At 41.2% G+C, this 17,732-nt stretch overlaps 1 protein-coding gene across 1 annotated transcript in view; it reads right to left on the bottom strand.

Annotated features, from left to right (window-relative positions):
* The window catches only part of LOC105010153 (NACHT, LRR and PYD domains-containing protein 12-like), a 38,505-nt gene that overhangs the window by 9,745 nt on the left and 11,028 nt on the right, over nucleotides 1-17,732 (bottom strand). The window contains exons 11-20 of the mRNA XM_034295283.1: nucleotides 14,354-14,470; nucleotides 13,807-13,891; nucleotides 13,628-13,706; nucleotides 10,001-11,348; nucleotides 8,747-9,232; nucleotides 5,340-5,513; nucleotides 3,344-3,517; nucleotides 2,506-2,679; nucleotides 2,238-2,411; nucleotides 1,972-2,145 (exon numbers count right to left, since the gene is read on the bottom strand). Of these exons, the coding sequence (XP_034151174.1) occupies nucleotides 1,972-2,145; nucleotides 2,238-2,411; nucleotides 2,506-2,679; nucleotides 3,344-3,517; nucleotides 5,340-5,513; nucleotides 8,747-9,232; nucleotides 10,001-11,348; nucleotides 13,628-13,706; nucleotides 13,807-13,891; nucleotides 14,354-14,470 (2,985 nt within the window). The remainder of the gene's footprint in view (nucleotides 1-1,971; nucleotides 2,146-2,237; nucleotides 2,412-2,505; nucleotides 2,680-3,343; nucleotides 3,518-5,339; nucleotides 5,514-8,746; nucleotides 9,233-10,000; nucleotides 11,349-13,627; nucleotides 13,707-13,806; nucleotides 13,892-14,353; nucleotides 14,471-17,732) is intronic.

Below are 17,732 nucleotides of genomic sequence, written 5' to 3'. Positions count from 1 at the left end.
AGCTTGACTTGTCATCAGTTGGTGTGTCTGGTATTCCTTCAGGGTCTGGGAGAGGATAATAGTTTATGTAGGGTATATTCTGTAACTTTGGTGATTTATGAACCTGGTGGGGGGGCTTCCAGCTTGATTTGACATCTGGGTGGGACTTCTGGTGTGAAGTATGGACTTCCTGTATGCTGTGTGTTAGGGCGGGACCTCCGGGATGATACATGCATGTCCGGTGACTTTTATAATTTATGATTGCATTGATGTGGCCGTGTTTGATGTTTTAGATCACACTTGTCTGGGATAAACACCACGGACCAAGTGTTATAACAAGTGCGATATATTTGATGTTTAAGAAATGGGTCTTAGGGTTCCGTAATGTTAAATTCCCAGGAAATAAATAAGTGTTATATCAGTGGCAAGACGTTTGATGTTAAACCTTTTCACGGGTGAGTTTCAAATATCCCTCAACGGCCCCCTAGCATGCGTTTTTCTGCGTGTGATTTCAGTACTCATTCAGAGTTCCAGAATGTGATTATTAAGTCACAATACATTTCATTCACAGCTTCCCAAAAACACCATGCTGCTAAATAGTTATGCATAACATTTTTTATTTAAATTGTATTAAAAAACCTCTACCGGTAGTAACTGTTAAAAATGTATATTGAATAATTATTGACCAATCTTAAAAATGCTCTCATGTTTCTAAAGATCGCGGCGCAAAAGATACTGACATGCTTCACTTGTTGTATCAATAAAACATACACTAACTATCAGGTAATAGGTGGTATGTAAATCATTTATTTACGTAATTATTCAGAACATCTCAAAAGTTTATGACAAATTATGAAATCCGATTTTAGCATTTAGTAATGGACAAATACGATCAGTGAAAAGATTTTTGAAGATTAGGTTGAGCTTTTTTCTCAAGAGCAATTCCTGATGGGGACAAGAAAAGTAGTGCTCTTGAGAAAAAAGCTCAATGCCCTGGTTCCAGCTTCATGAGACCATAACACATTTTCCCACATGCTTTTGGGAGACATGATGTTTGTTTTTGCAAACTTTAGCCGGGCTTGGATGTTTTTCTTTGTAAGAAAAGGCTACCATCTTGCCACCCTACCCCATAGCCCATTCATATGAAGAATATGGGAGATTTTTGTCACATGTAGCACACAGCCAGTAGTTGACAGAAATTCCTGCAGTTCCTTTAATGTTGCTGTAGGCCTCTTAGAAGCCTCTCTGAGCAGTTTTCTTCTTGTCTTTTGATACATTATTTTGATACATTATCTCTGTCGTGCCATATTTTCTCCACTTGTTGATGACTGTCTTCACTGTGTTCCATGGTATATCTAATGCTTTGGAAATTATTTTGTACCCTTCTCCTGACTGATATCTTTCAACAATGAGATCACTCTGATGCTTTGGGAACCTCTCTGCGGACCATGGCTTTTGCTCAGAGAAAATGTCAGGAAAATCCTACTAGAACAGCTGAACTTTATTTGTGATTAATCTGAGTCACTTTAAGTGATAGCAGGTGTGTAATGACTTCTATTTAACTTTTTAACATGAGTTTTCAATTTGTTTTTCAATTGAATTGTTCACATTATAGGTCACATTAAAAGTGGAAAAAAGTTCTGACATGATTTATCTTTGTCTCATTTTTTTACATCACAAAAACCTGGCATTTTCACAGGGGTGTGCAGACTTTTATATCCACTGTATTACAAGTGAAAACAAAAATAGACCAGCAGTCGAAACACATTCATATTGATGGTGTAGTAATATTGGAATAATAATAATAAATAAATTAGGTTTTTCTCAAATTTACAATGATCCAGGTTGATATCATATCAATGTACTATGACTTTGAAACTGTGTTCATGCTACACAAAAGTACAGGTAGGCAGGTCTGTATTTGCCGCATTACATAATGCAAAACAACATGACAACTTAATACCACATTATTGAATACTAATAGAGACATACTTGAGTTTCTCCAGTCTCCAGTGTGGATCTTTCAGTCCAGCAGAGAGCAGTCTGACTCCCAAGTCTCCTGGGTGATTGTAGCTCAGATCCAACTCTTTCATGTGTGAGGGGTTGGACTTGAGACCAGAGACCAGAGAACCACAGCCTTCCTCTGTGACCAGACAACCTGACAACCTGCACAGAGTTGATCATGATTTCATAAACACCAGCATCAGGTGAAAAGAGAACATCAGTAGTATATTTCTTAAAAATAACATAATACTGACCTCAGTGTTTCCAGTTTACAATGTGGATTTCCCAGTCCAGAAGAGAGACACTTTGCTCCTGAATTCCCCAGGTCATTGTTACTCAGGTCAAGCTCTCTTAGGTGACAGGAGTTTGACATCAGAGCTGAGGCCAGCAAATCACAGCCTTCCTCTGTGACTCCACAGAATGACAGCCTGTGGACAGTTAATCATGACTTTACAAACACCAGCAGGACGTAAATAGAGAGAATGGATGGAGAATATGACTGTCAAATATCACAATACTGACCTCAATGACTCCAGTTTACAGTTTGGATCCACAAGTCCAATGAAGAGCAATTGTACACCTGCATTTGCCAGGTCATTGTCACTCAGATCCAGCTTTTTTAAGTTTGATGAGTTTGACTTCAGAGTTGATGCCAGAGAACGACAGCCTTCCTCTTTGAACCGACAGCCTGACAGTCTGCAGAGAGTTTAACATGACTTAACAAAATGCTGACATTAAGATCTTCCTTGTGAGATACTGACTAGAAGTTGACAGGGGAACAGGTCTTTACGGTCCTAATCATTATGATAGACACTATGAGCTACTTAGTTTATTATCTGGATGGATTTTGGATGGGTAAAATGCACAGGGAAATGTTGTACATTCTTATTTTGAATCGACCTTAGCAAGCTGGCTTAATCTTCTCTTGGTCTGATGCAGTAAAGACAACTCAATTTGCTGCACTGCTGTCTCATACATCTGAACTCTAGGCACTAATGACTTATTTACATTACCATACATTTTCCAAACACAACATTATTTTCTTGTGTAAACTTGAAGAGATAGGGTCTGGCAAATCTTCAATTGAGCCCCCAAGAGGTCTGCAAGGGTGATATTCCCTCAATTGATGCCCACAATCCTGCGTCATAAATCTCAAACATGCCACAGCAAATAAAAATATGGAAATGATTATGCAAACTAACTATATCTAGTATTTTATTCTCTCTTTCATAAGGTTAATAAGCCCACAAATCTTCATTTAATAATAATTCACTGAGTCATCGTCGCCCCAAATGTGTGAGACAGACCAAACTGGGGGTTCTGGACTAGTGTGACAAATACAAACTACTAGCCTCCTCACCTCAGAGTCTCCAGTCTACATTGTGGATCATCCAACATAGCAGAGAGCAGCTTCACTCCTGAATCCTTAAGGACATTGTTACTCAGATCCAGCTCTTTCAGATGTGAGGGGTTTGACTTCAGAGCTGAGACCAGAGAACCACCACCTTTCTCAGTGATTCCACAACCTGACAGTCTGGAAAAAGATTATTATACTGTTTAGAATAACTTTAGAATAGTGTCTATGGATTATATAATTGTAACACTGGTGCACACTTTCAAAACTGACATTGCCAATAAACAACACTAGAATGAAAGTTTATATAAAGAAAAGAAACTACTTAAGGTCCTATGCAGAAAAGAATCACTGTTGTCAGCCAATAAATATATGATAGATGTCAGAAGAGTGTGTGTCTGTGTGTGCGTGTGTGTGTGTGTGAGGAGGGGAGTAGCATGAATGATAAAAAACTGTAAAAGAGGGGTGAATCTATGGACCAAAGAGGGTTCGAATGAATATTAGTTTGAATGGTTGATAAACCTGGAAAGTAAGTCTGAGAAAGTAAAATCATTTGTATAGTAATATCTGTTTCATTTCAGACATGGGTTAGTTGTTTATATTGCCTATTAGCTTACATTAAGTTTATTTGGAAACTCTGAATGTAAGATCCAGACCAGACACCACTGCACAACCTTCACATACTCACACACACACACTCACACACACATTCCTGAATGTTACTCCCACCCCAGATTCAGTTCTCCCTCAGTTCACCACTCTTTAGGAGGTATTGTTTTCCACACATACTAAGCCTGTTGTTTGAAATCATTATCATCCTAGTCTATCTGTGTGCCATGTTTTGCTAATAGTTTTTCCCAACCAGTCTCTACCTAATCCTTGTCTGTATTGTTACCTGTGACATTTGACCAATCTGTCTGTCTCCTGGATTACCCTGCTTGACTGCCGTCTTGTACCTTAGCCTTGACCTGAACACCCAGAGTTCTCTATCTTGCCTGTCTGAAGTGATTCCTATTTTTGCCTGATCCCTGTACCTTTGGAATAAACTGTGTCCTCTGAGCCTTGAACCACAATAACCTGACTTGTCAGTAGTATTCGTTACACTGAACACTACAATCTCACACATTACCTAAAACATTTCTGATCCTACAGGCAGCAGTGAGCTACACAGTAACCCTATACGCAGGTGAAATAATAATCTAAAAAGTATTTCAAATAAAGAAATTATGAAACCATTTCTCATAATATGGGCTCAGAAATGTCTTTCTCTGTGGACACATCCACTATTTAACACTGTTTATACACTATCACTTGAATTTATGTAATAGTGATTCACTCTCACTCACAACTGTATGGGAAGGCAGACCTTTCTGACTTCCCATATAGTTGTGATGGTCTGAAAAAGAATATCTAGCTGATGTATCCAGGCTACGTTATCCCCCAAAAACATATTGTCTAAATAACCCAGATGTAGTAAACTATCGTTGGTGGTTGAGTTAAGCCCTGAATGTATTGTGATCCTAGCAACACCTTTGTTGGACTGTACCAGGTGGTTGGGGACTTCGTCCTGCTGGGAGCTCAGGGCTGGTGGAGGTTCACCCATTGACAACAGCAGATGTTTTTAGTCCCTTGTTGTAGTGTAACTCTGCTGTGGTATTATTATAATTAGTGATGGCCATTAAGGCTTTATTAGCATTATTTTAGCCGCTGGATATTTTGCTGGCAGCACTCAGATTTTTGTTATCACAATAAATGTATATGGTAATACGGTTAACAATCTAATCTGTGAAAAGGAACAGACAAGAATAACATTGTAACATAAAAACATAAAATGTACGGACTAAATTGTTCACTATATTGCCTTATATATTTTAATTATGGCTATTATTTTGAAAAGGAAAATCTGCTGCTAGAAGAACAGTAATGAAGCCTCGAATGGCCATAACTAATTATAATGTTAATTATCACCATGTCATATTAAAAATAAACTACTATTACTCACTTCAGAGTCTCCAGTCTACATTGTGGATCCTCCATCAAAGCAGAGAGCTTAATCACTCCTGAATCCTCTGGCTGATTGTAGCTCAGATCCAGTTCTTTCAGATGTGAGGGGTTTGACTTCACAGCTGAGACCAGAGAAGCACAGTCTTCCTCAGTGATTCCACAACTAGACAGTCTGTAAAGAGATAATGGTCATGTCAGAAATGACAAACAGTTCTGAATAACATTAGAAAAGCATCTTTATATTACACCAATGTCACGTCAACTTTATTTAAGGGCATACTTTTAAAACAGACACAGAACTAGAATGTTACTTCCAATATAGAAAAGCATCAATGTTGTTATTCAAACAAGGAATGAAACTCAAACAAGAAACCAGGCAAGCCTAGTTCAGCCGGCCTGCAATAGAATGTGTGCCCACATGGAAGGCTGCATCGTTAACCACTACACCACAGACCTGTATGTTTAACAGGTGTCAGTAAAGCCTCTTGTGTCTACCCTGAACAAATCCTCTATTTCCATTGACCGTTTTAACAGTCAATTGGCCATTCGTGAATGACATTGATACAGTTAAACTGACTAAGTTTACCTCCACCACAATTAGAGTCTACGAACTGTATGGCGTTTGCCACTGGCCGTTTTAACAGCATATTAGCCATTAATAGGCTTTACCAGTATCAACTAAATTACTGGAATAGTCATAAGATTTGAGAAATTGCTAGCGAGTCAAAGCAATTTTATTTCATGGCATAATAATGTACATTTTTTTTTCATTCGTGAATGACATTGATACAATAACTATCAATAAAGGTGACAATAACTAAATTGTCCACCAAGTGAAAAGACGAGAGAAACGTGGAATCAACCAGAAATAGTCGCAATACTGTATAACCGTAAATAGTTTTATTGCAGCCCACAAATAAAATGTATAAATGTTGTTGCTCACAATATAACTTAGGTCTTCCACGTTAGAGGCACTGTCTTTAACCAATATGCCACGGCATTACATGTCTCAGCAGTTGCTAGACTTCATTGAGCATTGAATTAAACTGACTAACGTTTCTTATTTAGTTCCTAGGAATAATCATAAGAACTGAGCAAATGCTAGCGAGACTGAAGATGAACTTTGTCAGATACAGTCACAATATAACCATATACAGTTTCCGTTAAGGCTTACCATAACGTAACTACTGTATGTTGTAGCCACAAAATGTTTTTGTCTATCCTGACCCAAAACACATGCACATATGCGTACTTCGAAAATCCACCAGAAACAGTGCAATATAAGCGTAAACCGTTTTATTTCAGGCTTACTATAATGTAGATACATTTAGCCAGCAACGTTTTCATCTATATGGACTAAATCATAATACATACTTCGCTTTGCCTGTGAGCAGATAGGAACAAGGGACCTTTAGTTTACAGGTCAGCTTCTCTAACCACTACGCTATTTAACTCAGTCGGACACTCACTCATTCACTTAGTAAGAGACATTCGCTCCGCTTAGGCGGTCCGGCAAAAAGTGGGGTGGATCTGTAGACATCAGAGGGTTTAAATGAATATTAGTTTGAATGATTTATAAACTTGGGGCCATATTCACAAAACACTATCTTACCACTAGGAGGACTCCTTAACAGCAGTAAAAGTGTCTAGCTAAGAGATTCCTCTTAAAACCTATTCACAAAGATGCTAAGACTTTTACTAAGAAATGGGGAGATGTCTTAAGCTAAGAGAAAGGGCGGGGTTGACCCCGTTGCTATGGATGATGTCATGTTCCACTAACAAGCCTACAGTACTTAATATTCCCTCAGTAATTGGCTGACAGGGGAGGGGTCTCTGTCAGTGAATTCATTACAGCAATACTGTAGAAGGATGTGTCATGTTGCCATATTGAAATAAAAATATTCAAATAAAAATGTAGGCCAAGTGTTACTGATTAAACATGAAACCAAGAATGATATACTGACTGGTCATGATGTGTTCAGCTAATTTTCAGCCACTTTCATGTCTGGCAGCTCGTAAACAAATGCTTGTTCATCTTTTGATGGTGCAATAATTTGTGCAATGTGTCTCAATGTACAATGTGTCTCAATGTACAATGTGTCTCAATGTACAATGTGTCTCAATGTGAAATGTGTCTCAATGTGCAATGTGTCTCAATGTACAATGTGTCTCAATGTGAAATGTGTCTCAATGTACAATGTGTCTCAATGTGAAATGTGTCTCAATGTACAATGTGTCTCAATGTACAATGTGTCTCAATGTACAATGTGTCTCGATGTACAATGTGTCTCAATGTACAATGTGTCTCATAGCACCAACTACACCAGATAGTCCAGCTATGGCCATGAAGTCAGCTTTGTTTCTTTGTAGTTGGCGAACATCAAGAGGAAACTGAATGATTTGTTAGACTGAGATTAGAGGACTGAGATATACGTAGTTCATCTGTGCTGTGTAGCTGCATTTTCCCGGTGGCCAAGTAGCTCTGAGTTGTCACAACCTTTATCTCTGGTGTTATTAGGATGTTTCTGTTTGTTGGTGAAGTGATTTAATCCCTGACTGGCTCTACTATGATCATAATACCCTCTCAATTAAGATGATGCCTTTTTAAAAGCTCAGTCTCATGAAATGTTTCTAAAATCTTGTCCTGATTACGAGGCAGATTGCCAGTAGCCCTTTTGGGATTGTTTGTGGGTTGGTCTTACTGACTTAAGAGATCTCTTGACTGCCCTTAACTTTTCACAGATTTAGGAGCTGGTTATAGCATTAAAATGCTTAGTAAAATACTCTTAGGCCTAAAATTAGGACTGACACGCCCATTGTTTTTAAGAGTTCCTCTTAAATCAGCAAGTAAGGAAATACTTTGAGTCTTAAAATATTTTCTGAATGTGGCCCCTGTTGAATAGGGTTCCCCACAAGGTTAATGGCAGGTCCCCACTATGGAAAATTAGATTTCCGGCTTCGGGGTTTGGTTTGTAGTAAACATTTTGTGGTAAAAATGTTTTTTTTGATTTTGATTACTTTTAGATCTAGGAGTTAGATTTAGTGTTTAGTGTTAGGTGACAGAGTGAAGTTTATTTAAGGCATAAGTGTTAGCTTACTGAGTTTAGGGGTGGAGTTAGTATAAGGGAAGAGTTAGGTTAGAAATATGTTTAGGATTAGAGAATAAGGAACATGGATTTCTGAGTTTCCAGTCACTATATGGACATAAAAACAAGATTGTGTTTTACTGTAAATCCCACTGGATATAAATATATTTTAAGAAATATGTGCATTTGAAGTTAATTAACTGATTAAAGTAAAGAGTCTTAAAGCAATAAGATCTGAGAAAACAGGAGATGATATTTTAGATGTACAAAGCCTTCAGCATAATAATACTGTATACATCAAAACATTACCAGGACTTACATTGCTCTCTTACAGGTTTTCACTACCGGCAGCAACCTCCGATAACCTTCCTTTGATGTCTTGTATGTCTTCATGTCAAACTCCTCCAGTACCTCCTCTGACATCAGTAACAGGTAGGCCAGGGCTGAACATTGGTGAGGTTGTAGTTCTGTTTCTGAAAGAGTCCCTGATCGTAGGGAGGTCTGTATGTCTTCAACTAGAGAGTTGGCACCAAGTTCATTCAGACAGTGGAACAAGTTGATGATCCTTTCTGGGGAGGATTCTATCATGATTATATCTGAAAGGTACTCAACGGTTCTCTTAACTGTTTCCTCATTACTCTGTGTTGTACTTCCTGTCTGTGTCAGAATCCCTTGTAAGAGATTCTGATTGGACTCCAGTGAGAGACCCAGAAGGAAGCGGAGGAACAGGTCCAGGTGTCCATTCTTACTCTTCAAGGCCTGGTCTACTGCTCTCCTGTGTAAGTCAGATAACCTGTCTGCTCTCCTGTGTGGGTCAGATAACCTGTCTGCTCTCCTGTGTGGGTCAGATAACCTGTATGCTCTCCTGTGTAAGACAGAAAACATGCCTGCTCCCCTGTGTAAGACAGATAACATGCCTGCTCCCCTGTGTAAGTCAGATAGCCTGTCTGCTCTCCTGTGTGAGTCAGATAGCCTGTCTGCTCTCCTGTGTGAGTCAGATAGCCTGTCTGCTCTCCTGTGTAAGTCAGATAGCCTGTCTGCTCTCCTGTGTGAGTCAGATAGCCTGTCTGCTCTCCTGTGTGAGTCAGATAGCCTGTCTGCTCTCCTGTGTGAGTCAGATAGCCTGCCTGCTCTCCTGTGTGAGTCAGATACCCTGCCTGCTCTCCTGTGTGAGTCAGATACCCTGCCTGCTCTCCTGTGTGAGTCAGATACCCTGCCTGCTCTCCTGTGTGAGTCAGATACCCTGCCTGCTCTCCTGTGTGAGTCAGATAGCCTGTCTGCTCTCCTGTGTGAGTCAGATACCCTGCCTGCTCTCCTGTGTGAGTCAGATACCCTGCCTGCTCTCCTGTGTGAGTCAGATAGCCTGTCTGCTCTCCTGTGTGAGTCAGATACCCTGCCTGCTCTCCTGTGTGAGTCAGATAGCCTGTCTGCTCTCCTGTGTGAGTCAGATACCCTGCCTGCTCTCCTGTGTGAGTCAGATAGCCTGTCTGCTCTCCTGTGTGAGTCAGATACCCTGCCTGCTCTCCTGTGTGAGTCAGATAGCCTGTCTGCTCTCCTGTGTAAGTCAGATAACCTGTCTGAGGTAAACATTTGCTCATTATAATACCAATCTGGGTTCTGAGTGGGGGGGAAGACATGTTCCTCCTTGCTAAGACAAGATTCTAGAACATGTACTGCTGCTAGGAACTCCTGAATGGTCAGATGAACAAAGCTAAAGACCTTCTCTTGGTAAAGCCCATATTCTTCTTTAAAGATCTCTGTACACAGTGCTGAGTACTCTGATGCCTCTGAGACCACAATGCCACACTCTCTCAGGTCCTCCTCATAGAAGATCAGGTTGCCCTTCTGAAGCTGTTGGAAGGCCAGCTTTGACAACTTCAGGATCATGTCTTTGTCTGACTGAGACAGTTCCTTTGGATTTGTTTCTGTGGATTTGTTGTACTTTTTGTTTTTCATACTGGTTTGGATGAGCAGGAAGTGTTCGTACATCTGAGTCAGAGTTTTGGGAATTTCTTCTTTCTTTGCTTCATTCAGCATCGTCTCAAGGACAGTGGCTGATATCCAACAGAAGACTGGTATGTGACACATGATGTGGAGGCTTCTGCATGTTTTTATGTGCTTGATGATTTCATTGGCCAGATTCTGGTCTGTGATTTTCTTCCTGAAGTACTCCTCTTTCTGTGGCTCATTGAACCCTCGTATCTCTGTGACTTGGTCAACACACTCAGGAGGGATCCGATTGGCTGCTGCAGGTCGTGTGGTTATCCAGAGGAGAGCAGAGGGAAGCAGATTCCCCTCGATAAGGTTTGTCAGCAACACGTCCACTGAGGTTGGTTCTGTGACATCACAGCACTTCTTATTGTTTTTAAAGTCTAGAGGAAGTCGACACTCATCCAGACCATCAAAAATAAAATATGTTTTGGTTAAACCATCTTCAATTCTGTTAATTTCTTGCAGTTCTGGAAAGTAGTGGGAAATAAGTTGCATCAGACTATATTGGTCCTTTTTCAGGTTCAGGTCACGGAAAGGAAGAGGAAATATTAAATGAACATCCTGATTTGCTTTTTCCTCTGCCCAGTCAAGGATGACCTTCTGCACAGAGACTGTTTTTCCAATGCCAGCGATTCCTTTAGTCAAGTTTCTCCTCACACCTTTATTCTGATGTTGTTTAATTGGCTTGAAGATGTCATTGCATTTGATTGGTGTTGCTGGTGTGGTTTGTCTCTTGGACGCCATCTCGATCTGTCTGACTTCATGTTCTTCATTAACTCCTTTACTTCCACCCTCTGTGATGTAGAGCTCTGTGTAGATGTCCTTTAATAGAGTTTGGTTTTCATGCTGTCCAGATCCTTCACAAATCATTTCATACTTCTTTTTCAGTTTAGTCTTCATTTGATGTTGGAGCCTCAGAAGAGTTTGACCTAAAGGAAAAAATTAGAATGATTGTAGTACAATTCTCAAATAATGTTAGACTCAATGCCAACCACTGAATGTTAAAGCAGATTAACACAATCTGGTATTTAAGTTATTTAAATAATAGACAATATCTTAGCTGGGTTAATGTGTGTCTGTCTGGAGAGACTCATTAGAGAGACAACTTCCTCTAAAATGAGTCTCTCTGGGAAGCAGTTAGTAGAGATCTCTCCCTTATTCCCTCCCTTTCTCCCATCTCTCTCCTTTCTCTCCTCCCTCAGACTTTTATGTGTTTTCATTGACAGGCTGTAAGGCAACACAAGGTGAACATTTTCCCTTTCCACTATACATTTGGTTTCTGTTTAATAACTACGAAATGGATTCACTTAATACACTATTCCTCCATTTGCTTTGCATGTTACATGGACTGATATATTAAGTGTGGAATGATAAAAGGCCTGAGCCGAGAGAACACAGAGAAGGAACGGGGAAGACACTGTTGTTGCTGCTGTTGTGGGCGACACCAGACCGGGGCCCAATTAGCCCCCCAAGAAGGATTCAGGAAGGCAACGACATGTGTCACTTGAGCCGACTGCCATCCGATCCACCAGTCAAAAAGACCCCCTGTCCTCCACCCAGCCCTGTCTTAGATCCACCAGTCAAAAAGACCTGGTACCCCTGGTGACAAGCCCCCCTGTCCTCCACCCAGCCCTGTCTTAGATCCACCAGTCAAAAAGACCTGGTACCCCTGGTGACAAGCCCCCCTGTCCGCCACCCAGCCCTGTCTTAGATCCACCAGTCAAAAAGACCTGGTACCCCTGGTGACAAGCCCCCCTGTCCTCCACCCAGCCCTGTCTTAGATCCACCAGTCAAAAAGACCTGGTGCTGCTGGTGACAAGCCCCCTGTCCTCCACCCAGCCCTGTCTTAGATCCACCAGTCAAAAAGACCTGGTACCCCTGGTGACAAGCCCCCCTGTCCTCCACCCAGCCCTGTCTTAGATCCACCAGTCAAAAAGACCTGGTACCCCTGGTGACAAGCCCCCCTGTCCTCCACCCAGCCCTGTCTTAGATCCACCAGTCAAAAAGACCTGGTACCCCTGGTGACAAGCCCCCCTGTCCTCCACCCAGCCCTGTCTTAGATCCACCAGTCAAAAAGACCTGGTGCTGCTGGTGACAAGCCCCCTGTCCTCCACCCAGCCCTGTCTTAGATCCACCAGTCAAAAAGACCTGGTACCCCTGGTGACAAGCCCCCTGTCCTCCACCCAGCCCTGTCTTAGATCCACCAGTCAAAAAGACCTGGTACCCCTGGTGACAAGCCCCCCTGTCCTCCATCCAGCCCTGTCTTGTCAGCAGCAGATCCACTGAGGTTGTCTCTGTTACATCACAACAGCTCTTGTTGTTCTTGAAGTCAAGGGGCAGTCGGGACTCATCCAGACCATCAAAGATGAACACAACTTTGTATTTGTTGTAGCTGGACATTCTTGCTTTCTCATTCTCAATTGAAAAATGACAGGAGTTGAATCAAACTGAGTTCTTCCCCTTTCATCAAATTCAGCTCCCTAAAAGGCAGGGAAAATACAAATTGAACATCCTGATTGGCTTTTCCTTCAGCCCAGTCCAGAATGAACTTCTGCACAGAGACTGTTTTTCCAATTCCAGTGACATCATTTGTCAGCACAGTTCAGATAGGTTTGTCTTGTCCTTTAATGGGTTTGAAGATGTTATTACATTTGATTGCTGTCTCTGGTCTTGCTTGTTTCCTGGTTCTTGGTTCTCAATCTGTCTCACCTCATGTTCATTATTGACTCCTCCACTTCCACCCTCTGTGATGTAGAGCTCTGTGTAGATCTTATTGAGTGTTGGGTTCCCTTGTTTAGCGGAACCCTCAAATACAGAAACCACTTCTTCAGGTTAGATTTGAGATCATTTTGGCAAATCATAGCAAGCTCATCTTAATGAATAAATATGATATTAATAATAGATGATATTAATGATGTCTTATCAAATGCCTACAGTATTGTATGAATTAATAAATAACACAGAGAAAATGAATTTTCCTTTAAATAATGACAGTATTCAGGCACGTGCACAGCTAAGGCTCAGTAATGTGTCACTTCAACACATCATCCACCCGTGTGAGCTGACAACTCTGCCCACTTTTTCAGATTCAGCACATGCCCTTCAGAAGGTCTGTGTACGGTCCTGACAGTATTGTATGATCTCTGTCTCATCTCATTCTTTCCTCTATGTTAAGTTATTAAACACAGATTCAACCATAAAGTCTTACTTTTCTCCAGTGTGTCAGCAAGCTCCTTCTGGTTCATGTTCTTCCTGTCTTTGGCACTGCTCTCCTGCTTCTCATCAGACAGAATTAATGTTAATGAAATATCAGAACAATATAAAAAAAATCCTGAATGTTTCACAAATGATCTTTCCTTAACAAATGTACATAAGAGGACCACATACACTGTATCTGGAGGACAGGTCTGTTTGATGACTCTGGACAGATTGACCACTGAGAATCTCAGACTCTGATCTCTCCTGTTGTTCTCTGTGGACAAAATGACATTACATCTACAATTTACAGTTTGTGAAAAAACATGTAAAGTAGCCAATAGACTCAGTAGCCAATAGACTCTGCTGGCTTTGACAAGACCAACATCACTTACCAAATAAGAATCAAAACCAGCTTGTACATGAAGAAAAGCAAATGCCCATAATGCAAAATATGTAACAATAAAACAACCCTATTAAGACTTTGGTGGGTTTTTTAATATAATGCATTATACTGCCATTATACCAGCTTCATTTAATGCATCTTAATGAAAATGACACAATACCTGGTGGTATTTATCATAATTTTTATCATGATTACTGTTACCATCATAATTCTTAATTGGCATCGTGGCTCAAAACAGCTCATGACCCTACCTGTTGTCATGGCGTCAGATAATGGGGAACCAGATAAACAAATAAGAAATAATATTGACAATCACCCATGACGTCTTCCTACCTTTGTTCAGTAGAAAAGTCTCCCTCTTGGAAGTTGTAAGGACGTCCCATAGACCTGTTACTCTTCATGGACACACAGTTTGGTACAGGGGAGGCTGGTCTCTCCTGCTGATTTGGCCTTCAAAAGAACAGAGACAAACATTATGTATCTTCACTGAACCCGGATGGGGAAAAATCTATCTTAAAACTAGAAAAACATTTACAGAAGTAAATGTAAGGGGCTTGCGAGCTTCTTTACATTTAAAAATATATAAGACTGAAGTTGGGAAACTGAAGTTTGTCATACCCGATAAATGATTAGGAATTTTCAGTTGTATAACCTAAACGTGAAATAAGAATGTGGGACACCAAGTAGAGCCAGTAGCTCCCTCTGCTGGCTGAGAAGAGACCGACACCACTTATCAGTTACAAACAAATTAAAGCAGCTCATTTCATAAATTCTTATTGAGGGGAGGATGGATGAGGCATTTATTGCAAGATCTTGGCATTAACCTCCTTCCCTCAGAAAGAGCATTGAAAAAGGATTATGGCTGGGTCTTCCAGCATGACAATGACCCGAAAAACACAGCCAGGGCAACTAAGGAGTGGCTCCGTAAGAAGCATCTCAAGGTCCTGGAGTGGCCTCGCCAGTCTCCAGACCTGAACCCAATAGAAAATCTTTGGAGGGAGTTGAAAGTCTGTATTGCCCAGCGACAGCCCCGAAACCTGAAGGATCTGGAGAAGGTCTGTATGGAGGAGTGGGCCAAAATCCCTGCTGCAGTGTGTGCAAAACTGGTCAAGAACTACAGGAAATGAATGAACTCTGTAATTGCACACAAAGGTTTCTGTACCAAATATTAAGTTCTGCTTTTCTGATGTATCAAATACTTATGTCATGCAATAAAATGCAAATGAATTACTTAAAAATCATACAATGTGATTTTCTGGATTTATGTTTTAGATTCCATCACTCACAGTTGAAGAGTACCTATGATAAAAATGACAGACTTCTACATGCTTTGTAAGTGGGAAAACCTGCAAAATCGGCAGTGTATCAAATACTTTTCCCCCCCACTGTATATATATGCTAATTTATGCTAATGAGCTAAATCCGCCAATCCGCAGATTCAGACCTGGGAGGTTAATACAAAAAACGGGCCTGCTTATACATGAAGAAAACAAATGCCCATAATGCTAAATATGTAACAATAAAACAACCCTATTCAGACTTTGGTGGGTTTTTTAATATAATGCATTATACTGCCATTATACCAGCTTCATTTAATGCATCTTATTGAAAATGACACCATACCTGGTGGTATTTATCATAATTGTTACCATCATAACTGTTACCATCAAAATTGTTAATTAGCATCGTGCCTCAGAAAAGCTCATGACCCTACCTTTGTCATGGCGTCAGATAATGGGGTACCAGATAAACAAATAAGAGACAATGTTGACAATCACTGACAATGACGTCTTCCTACCTTTGTTCAGTAGAAAAGTCTCCCTCTATGAAAGAAAAAGTAGGATCTATAGTCCAGTCACTCTCAATGGACACACAGTATGGCACAGGGGAGTCTGGTCTCTCCTGCTGATTTGGCCTTCAAAAGAACAGAGACAAACATTATGTATCTTCACTGAACCCGGATGGGGAAAAATCTATCTTAAAACTAGAAAAACATCTACAGAAGTAAATGTAAGGGGCTTGCGAGCTTCTTTACATTTAAAAATAAATAAGACTGAAGTTGGGAAAATCATACCATTTGAAATAATGTTCGTTTTGTCCATCTAACTTCATTGGTTCAAAAGAAATAGTACAACATTCAGTCAATGGAAACTATGTAAATAACGTTCATTAATTTAGTCATACCCGATAAATGATTAGGAATTTTCAGTTGTATAACCCAAAGAGTGGGCCAAAATCCCTGCTGCAGTGTGTGCTAACCTGGTTAAGAACTGCAGGAAACATATGAACTCATTCATTCATTCATCTTCTTCTGCTTCATCTGGGGCCGGAACACCCAGGAAGGTGTTCCGGAGGCATCCGAAACAGATGCCCAAGCCACCTCAGCTGACCCCTCTCGATGTGGAGGAGCAGCGGCTCTACTCCAAGCTCCTCCCGGGTGACCGAGCTTCTCACCCTATCTCTAAGGGATCACCCAGCCACCCTGCGGAGAAAGCTCATTTCGGCCGCCTGTATCCGGGATCGTGTCCTTTCGGTCATGACCCAAAGCTCATGACCATAGGTGAGAGTAGGAACGTAGATTGACCGGTAAATCGAGAGCTTCGCCTTGAGGCTCAGCTCTTTCTTCACCACGACAGACCAATACATCGACCGCATTACTGCAGAAGCTGCACCGATCCGTCTGTCAATCTCCTGTTCCATCCTTCCCTCACTCGTGAACAAGACCCCTAGATACTTAAACTCCTCCACTTGAGGCAGGCACTCTCCACCAACCTGAAGTGGGCAAGCCACCCTTTTCTGACTGAGGACCATGGCCTCGGATTTGGAGGTACTGATTCTCATCCCCACCGCTTCACACTCGGCTGCAAACCGTCCCAGCGCATGCTGAAGGTCTTGGTTTGAAGGGGCCAACACGACAACATCATCCGCAAAGAGCAAAGACGAAATCGTGTGGTCCCCAAACCTGACACCCTCCGGCCCCTGGCTGCGCCTAGAAATTCTGTCCATAAAAATTATGAACAGAACCGGTGACAAAGGGCAGCCCTGCCGGAGTCCAACATGCACTGGGAACAAGTCTGACTTACTGCCGGCAATGCGGACCAAGCTCCTGCTTCGGTCGTATAGGGACCTGACAGCCCTTAGCAAAGGACCCAGGACCCCATATTCCCAAAGCACCCTCCACAGGATGCCGCGAGGGACACAGTCGAATGCCTTCTCCAAATCCACAAAACACATGTGGACTGGTTGGGCAAACTCCCATGAACCCTCCAACACCACGTAGAGGGTATAGAGCTGGTCCAGTGTTCCACGGCCCGGACGAAAACCACACTGTTCCTCCTGAATCCGAGGTTCTACTATCGGCCGTATTCTCCTCTCCAGAACCCTGGCATATACTTTCCCGTATGAACTCTGTAATTGCAAACAAAGGTTTCTGTACCAAATATTAAGTTCTGCTTTTCTGATGTATCAAATACTTATGTCATGCAATAAAATGCAAATTAATTACTTAAAAATCATACAATGTGATTTTCTGGATTTTTGATTTAGATTCCATCACTCACAGTTGAAGAGTACCTATGATAAAAATGACAGACTTCTACATGCTTTGTAAGTGGGAAAACCTGCAAAATCGGCAGTGTATCAAATACTTTTTCTCCCCACTTAATATACATATGCTAATTTATGCTAATGAACAAAATCCTCCGATCCGCAG

Source organism: Esox lucius, chromosome 11 (assembly GCF_011004845.1).
Source record: "Esox lucius isolate fEsoLuc1 chromosome 11, fEsoLuc1.pri, whole genome shotgun sequence".
Classification (NCBI taxonomy): domain Eukaryota; kingdom Metazoa; phylum Chordata; class Actinopteri; order Esociformes; family Esocidae; genus Esox; species Esox lucius.
The sequence above is the reverse complement of the archived record's forward strand: the minus strand, read 5'-3'. Positions and strand labels throughout refer to the sequence as shown.